This window comes from Octopus sinensis, unplaced genomic scaffold (assembly GCF_006345805.1).
Source record: "Octopus sinensis unplaced genomic scaffold, ASM634580v1 Contig17972, whole genome shotgun sequence".
NCBI classification, from domain to species: Eukaryota; Metazoa; Mollusca; class Cephalopoda; order Octopoda; family Octopodidae; genus Octopus; species Octopus sinensis.
The window spans coordinates 5001-20903 of NW_021835463.1; the positions used below are offsets into that span (position 1 = coordinate 5001).

At 37.9% G+C, this 15903-nt stretch overlaps 1 protein-coding gene across 3 annotated transcripts in view; it reads left to right on the top strand.

Annotated features, from left to right (window-relative positions):
* LOC115231255 (inosine-uridine preferring nucleoside hydrolase-like) overlaps positions 1-13807 on the top strand; it is a 17757-nt gene extending 3950 nt beyond the window's left edge. The window contains exons 2-7 of one of the 3 annotated variants that reach the window (XM_036500008.1): positions 675-855; positions 2905-3079; positions 5941-6057; positions 7326-7462; positions 8883-8922; positions 13213-13807. In XM_036500008.1, coding sequence (XP_036355901.1) covers positions 675-855; positions 2905-3079; positions 5941-6057; positions 7326-7462; positions 8883-8922; positions 13213-13496 — 934 coding nt within the window. In that variant the 3' untranslated portion in view covers positions 13497-13807. Of the gene's footprint in view, positions 1-674; positions 856-2904; positions 3080-5940; positions 6058-7325; positions 7463-8882; positions 10992-13172 lie in introns of those variants that run through there. The other 2 variants (XM_029801315.2, XM_029801316.2) reach the window with 2 other exon arrangements.
* Positions 13808-15903: the final 2096 nt, after the last annotated feature.

The following is a 15903-nucleotide window of genomic DNA, read 5'->3' on the forward strand; positions in this document are numbered from 1 at the left end:
ACACACACACTCATAAACAACAGGCTTCTTTCAGTTTTTGTCTACCAAATTAACTCACAAAGCCTTGGTTTACTCGTGAGAAATATAGAAAAGGATTACAGATAAGTTCACTGTGAAGGAAGTTCACCGCGAGGAAAGTTTACCAAGAAAATATATCCATAGTATCTCACCATTAACAGTTAAACACTATTTTACTGAGGAAAAAACTGAAAGTAATGGAGATCAAAACATGTAATCAGGGATTTTACCTTTTGGGTTAAAACATAGTATGTACTAAATAAGAAGAAAAATAAACTTAACTTTCAATTCACACTTCTTTACAACATAAATCAACACAAAATTCAAATTTATATTATTCAAAATCCTGTTTGACATTAAAAAGCTATGATAAAATTGAAAATTATTATAGAAAATTTGTAATTAAAAGGTTTTTAAAAATTGTCAAATGGAGATTCCCTGTGGTGAATTGATGATGGTGAACTTTCCCTGCAGTGAATTGATGACAATGAACTTACCGGACATGGTAGAAAACACTTACCCAAGGTACCACACAGTGTGATTGAACCTGAAATGTGTGTTTGGGAAACAAATTTCTGAACCACACTGCCATGCTTGCACCTTTTTCATTTGGTTTTATTTCATTTCTTGTTCCTTTTGTTTTTTTCTTTTACCAGCAATAAGAAAATCATAATTGATACAGACCCTGGTATCGATGATGCTCAGGCTATTTTGATGGCCCTGGGTAAGGACAGCAGTGTAGATGTTGTTGCCATAACAACTGTTCAGGGCAATGCCCCTGTTATGAATACTAGTTTGAACACGCTACGGTTACTGAAGGTAGCCAATAGACAAGATGTAAGTATTCTTTTATTTCCCTCCTTTCTCAACAAATAACAAAGACTTCAGGGTGTTCAGCTCATAATGACAAACAAGGTTGTGTGTTCAATTCCAGAACTAGGTGGCATGTTGTGTGTTTGAATAAGGGTATTTCACATTGCTTTAGTCTTCTCAGCTATAAATGAGTACTGGTACATCTCTAACGCTTTCTCTCTCTCTCTCTCTCTCTCTCTCTCTCTCTCTCTCTCTCTCTCTCTCTCTCTAACTGTTGCATTTTGTATGTCTTTCTGGGTCGAGGGAGAGTAGGCTGAGGTGTCTCTGTCTGCTCACGACTACACAGGCATCTAAAACAATTAGTAAAAGCATAGTATATGTTACCAAGGCTAGCTGTTCTCTACTTTGTACTAAACAGAAAAGGAAGAGCAACAACGTCCCTGGCCTTTTTACTGGGCCTCTGAGACTGGCGAGAATTAAAGGAGAAAGTTATACTCAGAGCATATGATCAGAGCAGAGGGGACTCAGCTATAGGTACCTAAGAACCAGATGGTGATATTAAATGGGGTGATCTATTTAATCAGCCACTTAAGAACAAGTGCAATCATTCTGATGAGCTTCTGCTAAAGGTATTTCCATTTTTTTTATCTTAAAAATAAAAATTGGAAATGCCTTTATTTCACCATTTCCATCTACTTAACTATATCATGGGTTTCTGAACCAGGTGGCATGTTGTGTCCTTGAGAAAAGCATTTCATTTCCCATTTGTGAAAATTACTACTAGCGATAGCTGGAGTTTAACACAGTGACAGATTAGTGTCCTGTTCAGGAACAAAAGGGGATCTTGTACTTTCAGTCTAAACTCCTTGAACATTCAAACAAATTCTGACCTCACTGAACCTGTAGGCTTGAGGCAGACTTTTAAAACTCCTCCATATTATTGTACAGCTATATAACTACTACACTAAGTACTGTAAAACACTGTTGCTATATTTATTAAGTCAAGCAACCATATAGAGATGATGGTAACAAACTTTTGTTTTTCCACTGAAAATTTTCATAAGGCTGGAACCATGGTTGCATGTATATATATATATATATGTTTGTGTGTGTACATACACACAAATAGGTGAATGTACTGTAGTCATATAGTACCAAGATTGACATCTACTGTGCAGTGCCTTGAGCAAATATCCTCAGTCATAATTTGAAGTTGACCCAAACTTTATAAGATAGAAATGGCATGGAAGCTTATCAGGGTGATTATACCTGGTCATGGATGATAGATTTAATTGATAACCTAGTTTAACACCACCACCTGACTCTTGGGTGTCTATAGTAGAGCATGCTCTGTTTCAAGTATCAACGTTCAGTTTAACTTTCTTCTTTCATCCCACCAAAGGCCCAGGGATGTTGCTCTTCTTTTCCTCCCCTAATTACTCACCAATTAACTCCTACCTCTAGCCTGTAGACTTTCTGTAGCTGTAGTGTGATGGAGGAAAGGACAACAGAAAAAGAAAGAAATACAAAAGGCCTTACCTGTAGACCTCGGCGGGATGAGCGATCACTATCAAGAAATAAACATGTCCTTTCACGCTGCCGTTTCTGTTTGAACTGACCACATGTGCTTCCTGTGCACACATGCCCCGTGGCTGCCCCACAGGCCCCCGCAGTCTTCACTTCTGTCTACTTCATCTGCAATCCCCTCCACCAACACCACACAGCTCATCACAGCCCATAACACCACTAACACTACAGTAGCTATTGACTCTGTACCTTTCTACTTACAATTACAATGGCATCTGCTTGTTGGAACTAGGCCATAGTGTATCAACCTCCATCAAAGCCCACCTGGCACACTCCATCATTCATACTGCACCCATCCTTCCTTCCCAACCTTAACCACTATATATCCAATCCTTCCTTTCCTGAGTGTGAAGCCCTGGAATTCCTTCTTCTCCCATGTTTTTGCCTTTGTTCATCAGTTTAGATTTACAGGTGTGTAAGGTGAACAGTAATTGCACACGTCCAGCAAAACAATCTCTCAATTCTTATACCAAAATATTGTTTCAGATACCAGTGTTTCAAGGTTGTAAGTATCCATTAATGCAAAGAGCCCAGCATGCCCAATATTATCACGGCAAAGATGGTTTGGGAGATGTTCCAGACAGTGAAGCACCGGGTTTGGATCACCTTCAGAAGGAACATGCTGTAAATGCTTTAATTCATCTCGTGAACCAAAACCCAGGTAAATTGATGTTGTTGTCATTGCCACCACCACCACCACCACCACCACCACACCACCACCACCGCCGCCGCCGCCACCACCACCATCACCATCATCATCATCATCATCATCATCATCATCATCACCATCATCATCATAGTCATCATTGATGTCATCATTGTTATTGCTACCATCACCACCTTCATTGTTAACATCAACATCATCATCACCACCATCAACCAAATTCTTAAAAAAAAATGACATTTGCTCAAGTTGATGTGCAGTGAGATTGAGCCTGAGACCTTGTGGTTGTGAAGCGAAATTCTTAACTGTTCAGCTGTACTGCATCTACTGAGATTTAAATAACATTTTAATTAAAGATCAACTCTTTTGATGACACTTTTCATGGCTTATCAAAAACAATTACTGTAGAACCCATGTAATTTACACACCTTTTTTTTTTTTGCAAAAATAAAATAAACATTAGTGGGTGCGTAAATTACATGAGGAGATTGTTTCCAGAATTTTTTTAGAAATTTTTTTTGTTGAAAAATGACGTACAAAGCATAAACATCCATACTGGAAGTTGACTCATTTAATATCAGAATAGGTTTTTACAGAAAAAATAATACTCTTTTTACTCTTTTACTTGTTTCAGTCATTTGACTGTGGCCATGCTGGAGCACCGCCTTTAGTTGAGCAAATCGACCCAGGACTTATTCTTTGTAAGCCTAGTACTTATTCTATCAGTCTCTTTTGCCGAAACGCTAAGTTACGGGGTCGTAAACACACCAGCATCGGTTGTCAAGCGATGTTGGGGGGACAAACACAAACACACACACACATATATATATACACATATATTCGACAGGCTTCTTTCAGTTTCTGTCTATCAAATCCACTCACAAGGCTTTGGTCGGCCCGAGGCTATAGTAGAAGACACTTGCCATGCAGTGGGACTGAACCCAGAACCATGTGGTTGGTAAGCAAGCTACTTACCACACAGCCACTCCTGCACCTAATGTTGACTTTTATTTATGTTGGACAGTATAATATTTACTTTTTCTGTATAAATTTACTAAAACCATTAAATGGTTAACTACTTTTGAAATCTGACGTTCATGCTGGTAATCATGGTCCAGGCCATATTTTACATATTTTACTCGGTTGCGTAAAGTGTCATTCAAACTGATGTTTATTGGTAATTAAACTTAATTTGCAATACCTGTGTGTATTTATCAGCTTTGTTTTTGTTGGTAATTCTTATCAACAACTTTTCCTGTGATTGTGGTTTGAGAAGACATACAGCAGTACGCTAAAGATCAGACATAATCTCTTGTGGGCAAGAAATGTAAAATAAAGTTTATTATAAATAACGCAAACCCTTTGTAATTTAATAGCTTTCAATGTGATACTGTTAAACAGAAATTATTTTTATTTAATGAAAATGTAATAAAATCTCATCATAAGTAAATGAAATTATGCTAAATGCAACTAAATTGTAAACCTTTTTCTCCTGGCTATATCGGCAATTCTGAAAACTTTTGGGTGCGAATTTTACATGAGTAGAAGCTTTTTTAACAAATTTTATCCTGAAAATCACCTGCGTAAGTTACACAGGTTTGCAAATTCCATGGGTTTTTACGGTAATATAAAACTTAATCAGAAAATCTCACTGAAGTTCAATATCAGTTTCAAATTGTAGCACAAGGTCAGCAATTCCAGGGGAGGGGGCTAACTTGATTAAATCAATCCTAGTACTCAACTGGTACTCATTTTATTGATGGAAGGCAAAGTTGACCTCAGAACCTGACGATGAATGAAATGCAGCTAAGAATTTTGCCTGACTTGGTAACAATTCTGTACCAGTTCACTATCAATAAGCAGGTAGTGATAGCTAATGTTCCAAAGTTCATTGATAACAAGAAAACTTGTTTTTGATATTTTTCTTTATAGTTCAAAATCCAAATTAAAACACTCTAAACCACATTGCTTATAAGCAAACAACTAATTGTTAATGATCTTTTTCATATTTTCTCTTATGGTCACCTTGTAGCTGGAGAGTTTGCTTTGGCACTCCTTCACTACTTTCCTTTTATCTCCTCTACTATTCCCATCCACCTCCCTATATAACAGAGGTTAGCCATCTATCTCCTTTATAGCAAGATGCCTGTGCTTGTCCCTCAATCCCCTCTCAAATACGCCCCATTTAGCAGTGTGAGTTTTTTTTCCTTTTCCTCTCCTTGTTCTTCTGTCTTGCAAGTTACTTGGTACATTCACACACACAAAAAGCACTCAACACACTCTGTAAAGTGGTTGGTGTTAGGAAGGGCATCAAACTGTAAAAACTGCCAAAAGCTGACATTGGAGCCCATTGTAGCCTTGTGGCTCACCAGATCCAGTCAAATTGCCCAACTCATGTCAGCATAGAAAGTGGATGTTAAATGACGAGGATGATGATTATATCTATATGTATATGTATATGTGTCTGCTTCTTTACTCTAGAACATTAAAAATGTTCACTGCAAAATTTCTCTGTATTCACTTAACATTTCTTGAACTTCACCTCAATGTGTGTGTGTGTGTGTGTGTAAAACACCACACCAATAGAATGTAGAAGGCAATCACTGTGCAGCGGAATCTTGTTTGGGAAAAATTTTCCTTCAATAGATTTTGTGTGTAAAACACCACACACACACACACACACAAAATCTATTGAAGGAAAATTTTTCCCAAACAAGATTCCGCTGCACAGTGATTGCCTTCTACATTCTATCAGAAATATATTAAAAAACTAAACTGTACACATCTTAAATATGTGACGGCTGCTGCTTCATGTGTTTGTACTAAAATATACAGATTTTGCATTTTTTACTTTTCAGGGGAGTTACATCTTGTTTCCTTAGCTCCTCTTACTAATATAGCCACTGCAATTACCTTAGATCCAGATTTTGGTTCAAAGCTCAAGAGTTGCTATATAATGGGCGGAAATTATAAAGGTAATCTTTCATTTGTTTTCAATCTTACTTTCATATTTTTCTTTTCTTTTTTTATTTACCTTATTTTAATTCACCTTAATTCTGTATTTTATATTCATTTTGTTATCTTTTATCTTTTACTTGTTTCAGTCATTAGATTGTGGCCATCCTGGAACACCACCTTGAAGAATTTTGGTTGAATGAATCATATTTTTTTAAAGTCTGGTACTTATTCTGTTGATTCTCAAGCAGTGATGGGGAACAGTTTCCATCTACCAAATCTACTCACAAGGCTTTAGACAGCTTGAGGTTATAGTCCAAGGTGCCATGTAGTGGGAATGAACTTGAAACCATGTGGTTGGAAACCTTGTGGTTGGGAAACAAGCTTCTTACCACACAGTCACACCTGTGCCTAAACGTTATGTTCAATTTTTCTGCCTCAAAAAAGCACTGATAAAACATGCATATGATTAAAAGTGTCTTGTGACCATCACTTTTGTTTCCCAGACACTGGGCACCCAAGACCAATGTGTCCCTTTCAAAACAATAAGGTCTGATTTGAAAACAACTTGGCTGCTATTTCTAGAAAGCTGATTCCCTCAGATGGCCTATGACATGTAGGGATTTCTTCATTTGATTGTGACATGTTGGTATTTTAAGTAGGGTGAAGTATATGCATCAATTTCATTACAGGAATATTAGAAAAACCATGTTATAACATCAGTTGTAATTATGTGTAGAGTTCACACACAGAATTGTTGAATCATGGATCAGTTCTTACGTCACAACACTGCATCCTTCAAATATATCTTGCTTCCTGAAATTCACCAACACAGTTCCTGATGTGCATCCTTTCCTCTTTATCGTCCTTTTACTGTTCACTACATGTGTCTATGTACTATGCATGCGATTTTGGCTGTCATAGCTCTTTTTCTTGACTTAGACATTTCTTTCTGTTCCTTCTTTTACTATTTTCCTGATGAGTTGTGCATCTGAGCACTGTATAGCATATGCTCATTATTGCTATTATTATAATTATGTATCAAGACAACACCTTTCTCAACTGCACACACAACACTTCTTTGTGCTTTGTAATTATACTCACATAATTATTTCAACGATATCCAAATATAAGAAAACCTTCCCACTCAAGATATATTGTGAAAATGGATGTGGAATAACCAAACCATTTTGCAGGCTATAAATCTAAAATGAAAACTCTACAAAGTGACTAAAAGCTATGAAGTGACTTAAACAGACGTTTTTTTCTTCTGTCATATATATTCCAGGAGTTGGCAACATATCAAGAAGTGCTGAGTTCAACTTTTACAATGACCCGGAAGCAGCAAGCATTGTTCTTAAGAAACTTTCTTGTCCAATAACACTGATAACATGGGAACTATGCGAAGATTTAAAGCAACCTTCAGTAAGTATCAGAAATTCAGGAATCAAATAATGGAAACGGATCTGTTGGTGCGGTTGTCAATTAGCTTCAGTTCTACTGCAGGGCATCTCAGGCAAAAACCTTCCACCACAGACTTCAGATGACCAATACTTTGTCCTTGTAAGTAGACGATGAGTGAATTTCTCAACCATGCAGCCATACCAGATTCATTCCTAAAGGATCCAACTCAGACCATTCCTATGAAGTCTATACCTCTACCACCCTTAGACACACTTAGAAAAAAAAAAAATAATTTCAGCATATACAAGGTCTGATGAGCAAGTATCCAGACTGTTGCCATAGTAATGAAGCTAAAGCATGCAGAGTGAAGCTGCATGGCAAAGATTGACCTTGAATTCTGCTGTGCATATGAGCACTGAGTTTTGATGTTCTCACTCACTTCTGCTGCTTACAGCAGTGCTTGGAAGGAAGGTATGTAGCGTGTGTTCGTCACATTGACCATGACAAAGAAAATTGACATGGCAATACCTGCTCAGAGGTCTACACAAAGTTGTAGAAAGCGTATGAGTTGCACACAAGTGTACAAGTGGTTCAGACGTTTCCAAGATGGCTGAAAAAATGTTGATATTGATGAATGCTCTGGGAGACCTGCAACCAGCAGAACTGAGAAAAATGTTGCAGATGTGTGTGTCGCTGTGAGGGGAAATTGTCAAATCACCATCCGTGAGTTATCAGAGGATGTGCAGATTATTTATGGTTCATTTCAGTCCATTATCAATGAAGATTTGAGTATGAGACGTGTGTCTGCCAAGTTTGTGCTACAACTACTTTCAGCTGACCAAAAAGACATTTGGGTTTTAGTTGCACAAGATCTCCTTGATTCTGCTGAGAATGATGAAAACTTTTTGAAAACTTTTGGCAAAATTTGATGCAGATTCTCTGCTTAACTTTCACATCCTACACACCTTCCTTCCAAGCACTGCTGTAAACAATGGAAGTCATCGAGAATGTTAAAATTTGGTGCACATGCACTGCAGAGTTCAAGGTTAATCTGTACCAAGCGGCTTCACTCTGTGTGCTTTAGCTTTGTTACTATGGCAACAGTCCAGATACTTTTTGATCAGATCATGTATAGAATATACTCCTTATGTCTGTTGATAGCTGACAAAACACTACATCCTTTAAATATTCCATACTTCCCAAAATTCACCAACACTACTCCTGACATGCCCATATACCCTTACCTTTTTATGGCTTTTTTACTGTTTACTTCTCCGTCTCATGTTTTATCCTGTGTGCTTTCCCTGTATTTCTCACTTCCATTGCTGTTTTTCTTTCTTTTTGCTTATGACTACTTTCTCTCCCCTCTTTTACCCTTTTTTACAACCGCTTTGTACAAAAATCTCATTTCTATTATCGTATTTGAATTTTCTTTTTATAGTCTTTTTTTGAAAAGCTGCTAATTCATCCTGGCAAGAAAACTGCTCTTATGCAAAAAGTCTTCAAAAATGCAATGAAACAGGCAGAGGCACGCCAACGTTATGCAGTAATGTGTGATGAACTAGCTATGGCAGCTATCGTGAACGATCAGTGTGTGTTAGACAGTGTGGAACTTTATGCAGAAGTAGAACTGAATGGATCTAAAACAAGAGGTCAAATGGTACCAGATTGGACAAACATAACAGGCAAGCCAAGTAATGTTCAGATTGTGACAAAAATGGATCTGAACATTGTGGTAGACATCTTGAAGAAATGTTATGATTTTTAAACCACAAACACTATACATGCATGCATACCCTTCTGATGTTACGTGACGATTATATACAATGACATTGTCATACAAATGGTCTCTTACATTTCCAGTTTTCTGGGAAAACATGAATCTCATTGTTCTGATGCAAGCATGGAAGAGTGAACTTTATGATGATGATGATGTTGATACATTGAAACAAGTGTGTGTGTGTGTGTGCATATGTTCCTTATGCATTCTAAAACCGAGTTGCCAATTTTGATGTATGGGGTATCAAAAGATTCAGTACTATTTCCACTACCAACTAAACTTTATGTTCATTGACATATTTCCATTACAAAAACTTAAAATTATAATCTTTTCCATAACTCAAATATCGGAAATATTTTATACAACGACGATGACGTCACATTTTCTATATGAGTGTCTACCTTAAAAGGCATCCATCATTACGACACACACCTCCATTCACTCACTCTATCTCTCTCTCTTTCTCGTACACACACACACACACACACACACAAATCCATTTCATATACATGTACATACATCTTTCACCTCATTTCCTCCACTCTCTGCTCTCTCTCTCCCCTTTTCACTTTCGCTTTTCTTTCAATTTCTGCTCTCTTCAAGCTTAAAGAAATTAATTTTTACAGAATGACCAAGTGAAACACAGAATGAGAAAAAGATAGAGACACAAGAGAAAGAAACAGAGACAGGAAACAAGTTTCTATAGAAGTTGAAAGATGGGTGAAAGGGAGATGCTGGTGTTTCATACCCTATGTATGTTCTATTGTTGTAAGTGAAAGAAAGCCAGCACAAAATTGATACTGTATGTTCTATAGGTGAAGGTGAAAGAAAGCGACACAAAGAGAGGGGGAAAGCAGGAGAAAAGGAGTAGCCAAACCCCCAGAAATGAGGTCATGTCGTACAATTTTAAGGTCATTTTCACTTTCGTCCTATGTTTCCCACATGCATAGAATTTGGCATTATCTTTGTCTTTCAATTTCTCATTAAAATGTACGGAGACCTTCTGCTGTTAACATATTACAACTACACTACTTTTTCTTCCTTTAGAATTACAAAAGGTATGCAAAAGTAACTTCCTTTGGCACACAGTTAAAGTTCTGTATGAATTATGTTATTTTTTGCTGTGCAATAAATTACAGCTCAAATTCTATGGAAATTACCTTTTCCTATTCTATCATTCCTGTTTGTGATGTGCATATTCCAAAACCTGATTTTCCATTTAAACATACAAGCAGGTTATCTCAGAAATCCTGTCCTTTACCTGTTGTTTCTAGCATGTCTGAGATGACATTTGCATACCCCCACCCCCACCACCATTTACTTATTTCTTTCTTCAATTTACCTACATTTCTGTTTTCCATACAGGAGATTTCAATTTCGCCTGAAAGCAGGTAGCTGATGGGTGACCGAGGTAGGGGAAGGGGCATTTAATATTTCTTTCAGAAAAATTAAATTTTCAAAAACAAATTATATTTCCCACATTCGTAATCTCTGTATTTTATCACTTGCATAAAAAAACAAAATTCGAAAAACAGTTCAAAATTAGGAAATTTCGATGGGGAGGGGGGAAATTATAATTTTGAAAACATGATTTCTGGCCAAAATCATATTAACCCCTTTTTACTCCATGAAACAATACATAGTTTGTGATCCTTCTTGAGAACACAAATCACTTTCATGCAAATTGTAACCCTCCCCGCCCCCACTTCACTTCTGGACAAACAATAACTTCCATTAAGCCAGTAATCCACTCCACTATATATCAACTAACAGAATGCATTATGCTTATCAAGACAGAGTAAAGCCAGATCATTCACAGTTTACCGCTTCTTCTCATAAATAGCAGCATACAAATTGACATATTAATTTTTGCATATCTTTTCATTTGTTACTAAAAAATCAAATTATACAATGCACAACTTCAAATTGCTATGTCTTCCATTTTATATGTTCCTTAATTGTTCACTCTTTTCAGCCATGCTGCCAAAATGAAGACATTCTCATTTATCTCCTCAAACAAGGGCCACAAAGAAAACTGCCTCTATTTGTGCTCAGGAAAACTCACTTCAGCGATGCCCAAATATGTAATATTTCAAAACGATCACTGACGGCAGAGATTTTGCTCTAAATTACACTTATTGACTGGGATGAATGCATAATGGCACACCATGATGCACTAGAAGCCCTAGATAAGCCGCTAAGGGATATTAGAAACAATACTGCCATTATAGGGGTGGGGGGCTTAACTGTTGTTCTTGCAGGGGATTTCAAATATTACCAGTCATACTACAGGGTACACGAGCTGATGGCATCCATGTGTGTCTGAAGTTTTCACCTCTGTGGAGGTTTGTTTGTCAGCTTTCATTAAGCAGCAATATGTGAGCTCACCTCTACAATGACCCCTTAGCTGAGGAATTCTTTCATCAACATAGACAAATTTGAATTGGTGCCTTACCATTGAATAACATCTTGCAACAGCATGTGCTGCAATATGGGCACATGGTGTCTACATTGGCTGAGCTTAAAGAAAATGTATTTCTCACATTGCAACACAACTTCAAAAACATAGCATGGTTCACAAATAGAGCTATTTTAACACCTTGAAATGAAAGCATTGATAAAATAATCCATGAACTCCCCCACATTCTACCTGGAGATGCTTCAACGTTTGTTTCCATTGATACTACCATAAATGAACATGCCACTGTTGAGCATCCAGTTGAATTTCTCTCTCTCTACAACCCACAGGACTGCCACTGCATTAGTTGTTCCTAAAGAAAGGTGCACCTATCATGCTCTTGAGGAATTTCGATCCACCACAACTATGCAATGGTACAAGATTGACTGTATCTCCAATGACAAGTCATGTCCTACAAGCAACCATTATTGCTGGCTGTCATCGAGAAGAGATTGCATACATTCCATGCATGCTCCTCATTCCTTCAAATGTGCCATTTCAGTTCAAGTGCCTCCAGTTCCTGGCGCGATTATGCTTCGCTATGACAATCAACAAAGCCCAGGATCAAACTTTAAAAATTATGGGTCTCAATTTACAACTACCCTGCTTTTCTCATGGACAACTATATGTCACATGCTCACAAGTTAGCAGTGCAGATGACTTGTTCATTTATTCTCTCAATACTTGGCTTATGCAAAACATAGTTTACCCAGAAGCATTTCACTTAACACATGTTGAAGTGTGCTGTCTGCCCAAACATTAGAGATGATGCTTTTCACAATGAAGCAGCTTTCTTTCCATGTACCTTACTTTCTGCAATGCAGATACCTATACATCCTCATACGTCATCCAATTCTTTAAATCCGTAAGTGTAAGTCATTTTGAGGGCAATATTAGGATTTCATTCTAATTTAAGCTGCCATTCTACATGTTTTTGGTGTCAACAATTTCAGCATTGTTCTTCACAAAATGACCGAAAAACAAGTTTATAAAGAAGAGTTGTTTGTTTCACATTCCTTGAGTGCTGATTCTGCCCATAAGAAAGAAACAAATAATACAATGTGGCTGTAAGTCATAACATCCAGGCAACACCGGGATGCATTGCTAGTATATATATATATATATATATATATATATATATATAAACATGAAAATCATTTTAGCATTTATGACTTATGAAAAAATTTCTATACACTCAGAATTATGAAAGCTGTCAGGACACTACACAAGCCTCAAAGATTCCATGCTTCCCAAAATTCACCAACACTACTCCTGACATACCCATATACCCTTTCTTTTTATGGCTTTTTTACTGTTTATTTTTCAGGCTTTTTGTGTTGTATCTTGTGTGCAAACCATGTATTTGTTACTTTCTTTGCTGTCTTTGACTCATGGCTGCCCTCAGTCCTCTCTTTTACTCTTTCTTGACCGCTTGTAGTGCACTTCATGCAAAGAAGCTCATTTCTGTTATCTCTTTCGAATTTTTTTTTCAGTCTTTTCTTAAGAATCAGCTATCACTTCCTGGCAAGAAAGCTGCCTTTATGCAAAAAATCTACAAAAGTACAATGGAACGGATAGACAAAGACCAAAGCTATATATTGTGTGATGAACTAACTGTGGCTGCTATCATGAACGATCAGTGTGTGTTAGACAGTGTGGAACTTTATGCGGAAGTAGAACTAGATGGATCTATAACAAGAGGTCAAATGGTACCAGACTGGAGAAACAGAATGGGCAAAGCAAGCAATGTTCGGATTGTGACAAAAATGGATATGAACATTGTAGTAGACATCTTGAAGAAATGTTATGATTTTTGAATCACAGACATTATACGTGTGTGTGTAACCTTCTCCTGATGACACATGACAGTTGTAAATAGCATTGTCATACAGGTGGTGTCTTTCATTTCCAGTCTTCTGTGAAAACATGTCTGATCATGGAGAAATTATTACCTTGCTCGGAGACAGGTGAGAGTTAAGCATTTGAAAGGCATCCAGCCATAGAAACTTTGTCTCAATGAATCCCATTGAACTCATGGAAGCATGGAGAAGCAGACATTATAATGATGATGATACATTGAAACAAGTGTGTGTGTTTGTGTGGGAATAAAATGGAAAATGTTAAAAGATTTGGTCTGAAATTTTATTTAATTTTTATTTTAAAATATATTGGAGAATTCATATTGGTGGCCAAGGCTCTTAAAAGCCCAGTCCTCCATATATGTATCTAGGGTAGGTAGGTAATGTAAAAATGTAAAATTCATTTCCAGAAGCAGCATTGGAAGCACTGTCAAATTAAATATTTTGCAAGATTTTAAAGAAACCAGGGTTTCATCTCTTCCCGTGGATTTAATTTCTAGAGGAATGGATTCTGTCAATTTGATATTCTCTAGTTACAGAGCATGAGGGTCTCCAGAAACTAGGTGATGACGTTCAATCTAGCAATGATTAAGTCCACCAACAAATAATTACTTTTGATTTATGCTCCAAGATATTCCAGCCATGGCTGTCCCATTTTTAATTCAGGCACAATTTTTGTTGGCCTGTATTGTTTAATGTGTTGTTCTTGTTTTGTAAATTGTAAGATGTGATGAGATGGAGATTTGACAGCTACTTCTAGCAGGTCATGCAACCACACTGCAACACTGGAGTTCTCATCTCTGAATGTAGAGGAAATTGGTGAAGCAAGTAAAGGATTAGATGAATCATTCAAGAAACAGCGGTCCAAATCTAATAATGGTTTTACATTTTGAGAGAAAATCTAAAATGGAAACCCACAGATTACTGAAGCATTGTGTTCCTTAAAATCTTGTCATAATGTGGAATTCCATAATGCATCATTTCAACAGCTAAGACACAGGAGTGGTTGTGTGATAAGTAGCTTGCTTACCAACCACATGGTTCCAGGTTCAGCCCCACTGGGTGGCACCTTGGGCAAGTGTCTTCTACTATAACCTCGGGCCGACCAAAGCCTTGTAAGTGGATTTGGTAGACAGAAACTGAAAGAAGCTCGTCAGGAGTTACAACTCGTCAGGATCCAGTTAGCTCAAGACATCATCAGGAGGAACCACGTCCGGTTTCGGCCCCTACTCCTCTACCGTTTTGACGTGGCGGTCCCCCCCCCACTTTCGGAGGTGTCTTCAGCTCTGGTGTTGGGTGCATGTCTTCTTTCTTCTTCTTTCTTCTGTTCCCTGGCCTCTTCAATGTATCGTCAGCGAGTGTCAGCCAGTGACTGACTGTCTTGTCAAATTTCTCCCTTTAAATACCTGCCACATAGGCTCCTGCAGGCAGCCCCAGCAAGTTGTCACGTGACACTGTCTCACCTTAACTGACTAGTGAAGGCGGGTAGTTTTAGCCTGCTCTTTTTCTAAACGACCGTCACCTGTCAGTCAGCGAAGCTGATTCAGTCAGCTTGTCTCACCTAATGATATTATTTCCCGTCGGCGTGTTTATGACTTTCAAGCCATTTTCGGTCTTCCCGCTTAAGCCATATATAGAAGCTGGCTTTTTCAACCGCCTCCTGTACTCTCCTTATTAGTTTATGCAGCTCGGGGCTAGAAAAAACAAATCTTCTTTTGAAAAGCGTTGTCATTTTCTTTTCAATGAAGCCTCTAGCCCCCACTGATAATATTCGACATTCCATCCCTGTTCTCTGCATTCTTCGATTAGCTTTTCATACCTCTTCTCCTTTCGTTCCTCTGCATTGCCGATGTTCTCTTCCCAAGGTACTGTCAGTTCTAGTAAAATTCCCATTTTCCGGTCTCTGTTCCATTGAACTAAATCCGGTCTTTTTGTTGTTTTTATTAGTGGAAATACTACTTGTCTTTCCAAGTCTGTGGCCACCTCCCAGTATCCCTTCCATCTTTCGTCTATCTCGTATACTTTACTTGTAGGCCTGGTTTTATAACCTTTTCCCTCCTTGTGGAAGTATACTTTCCTGCGCTTTTCTACTTTTGGGTACTCTCCCTTATTGTACCTCTCAATCTTCTCCTTGAGTGCTGCGCTTATGACACCGAGGACTTGATTATGCCGCCATGTATATCTTTCAAGTGCTAGTCTGCAACCTGACAGAACATGTCTAACCATTGCTTTCTCTCCGCATCTACACTCATCGGTTTTGTTTATGTTCCACCGGACTAAGTTCGCTGGTGAGGGTAGAACGTCGAAGGTAGACTTGATCAGGAAGGATGTCCTTGCTTGTTCCCAAGCCCAAAGTTCCTTCCAT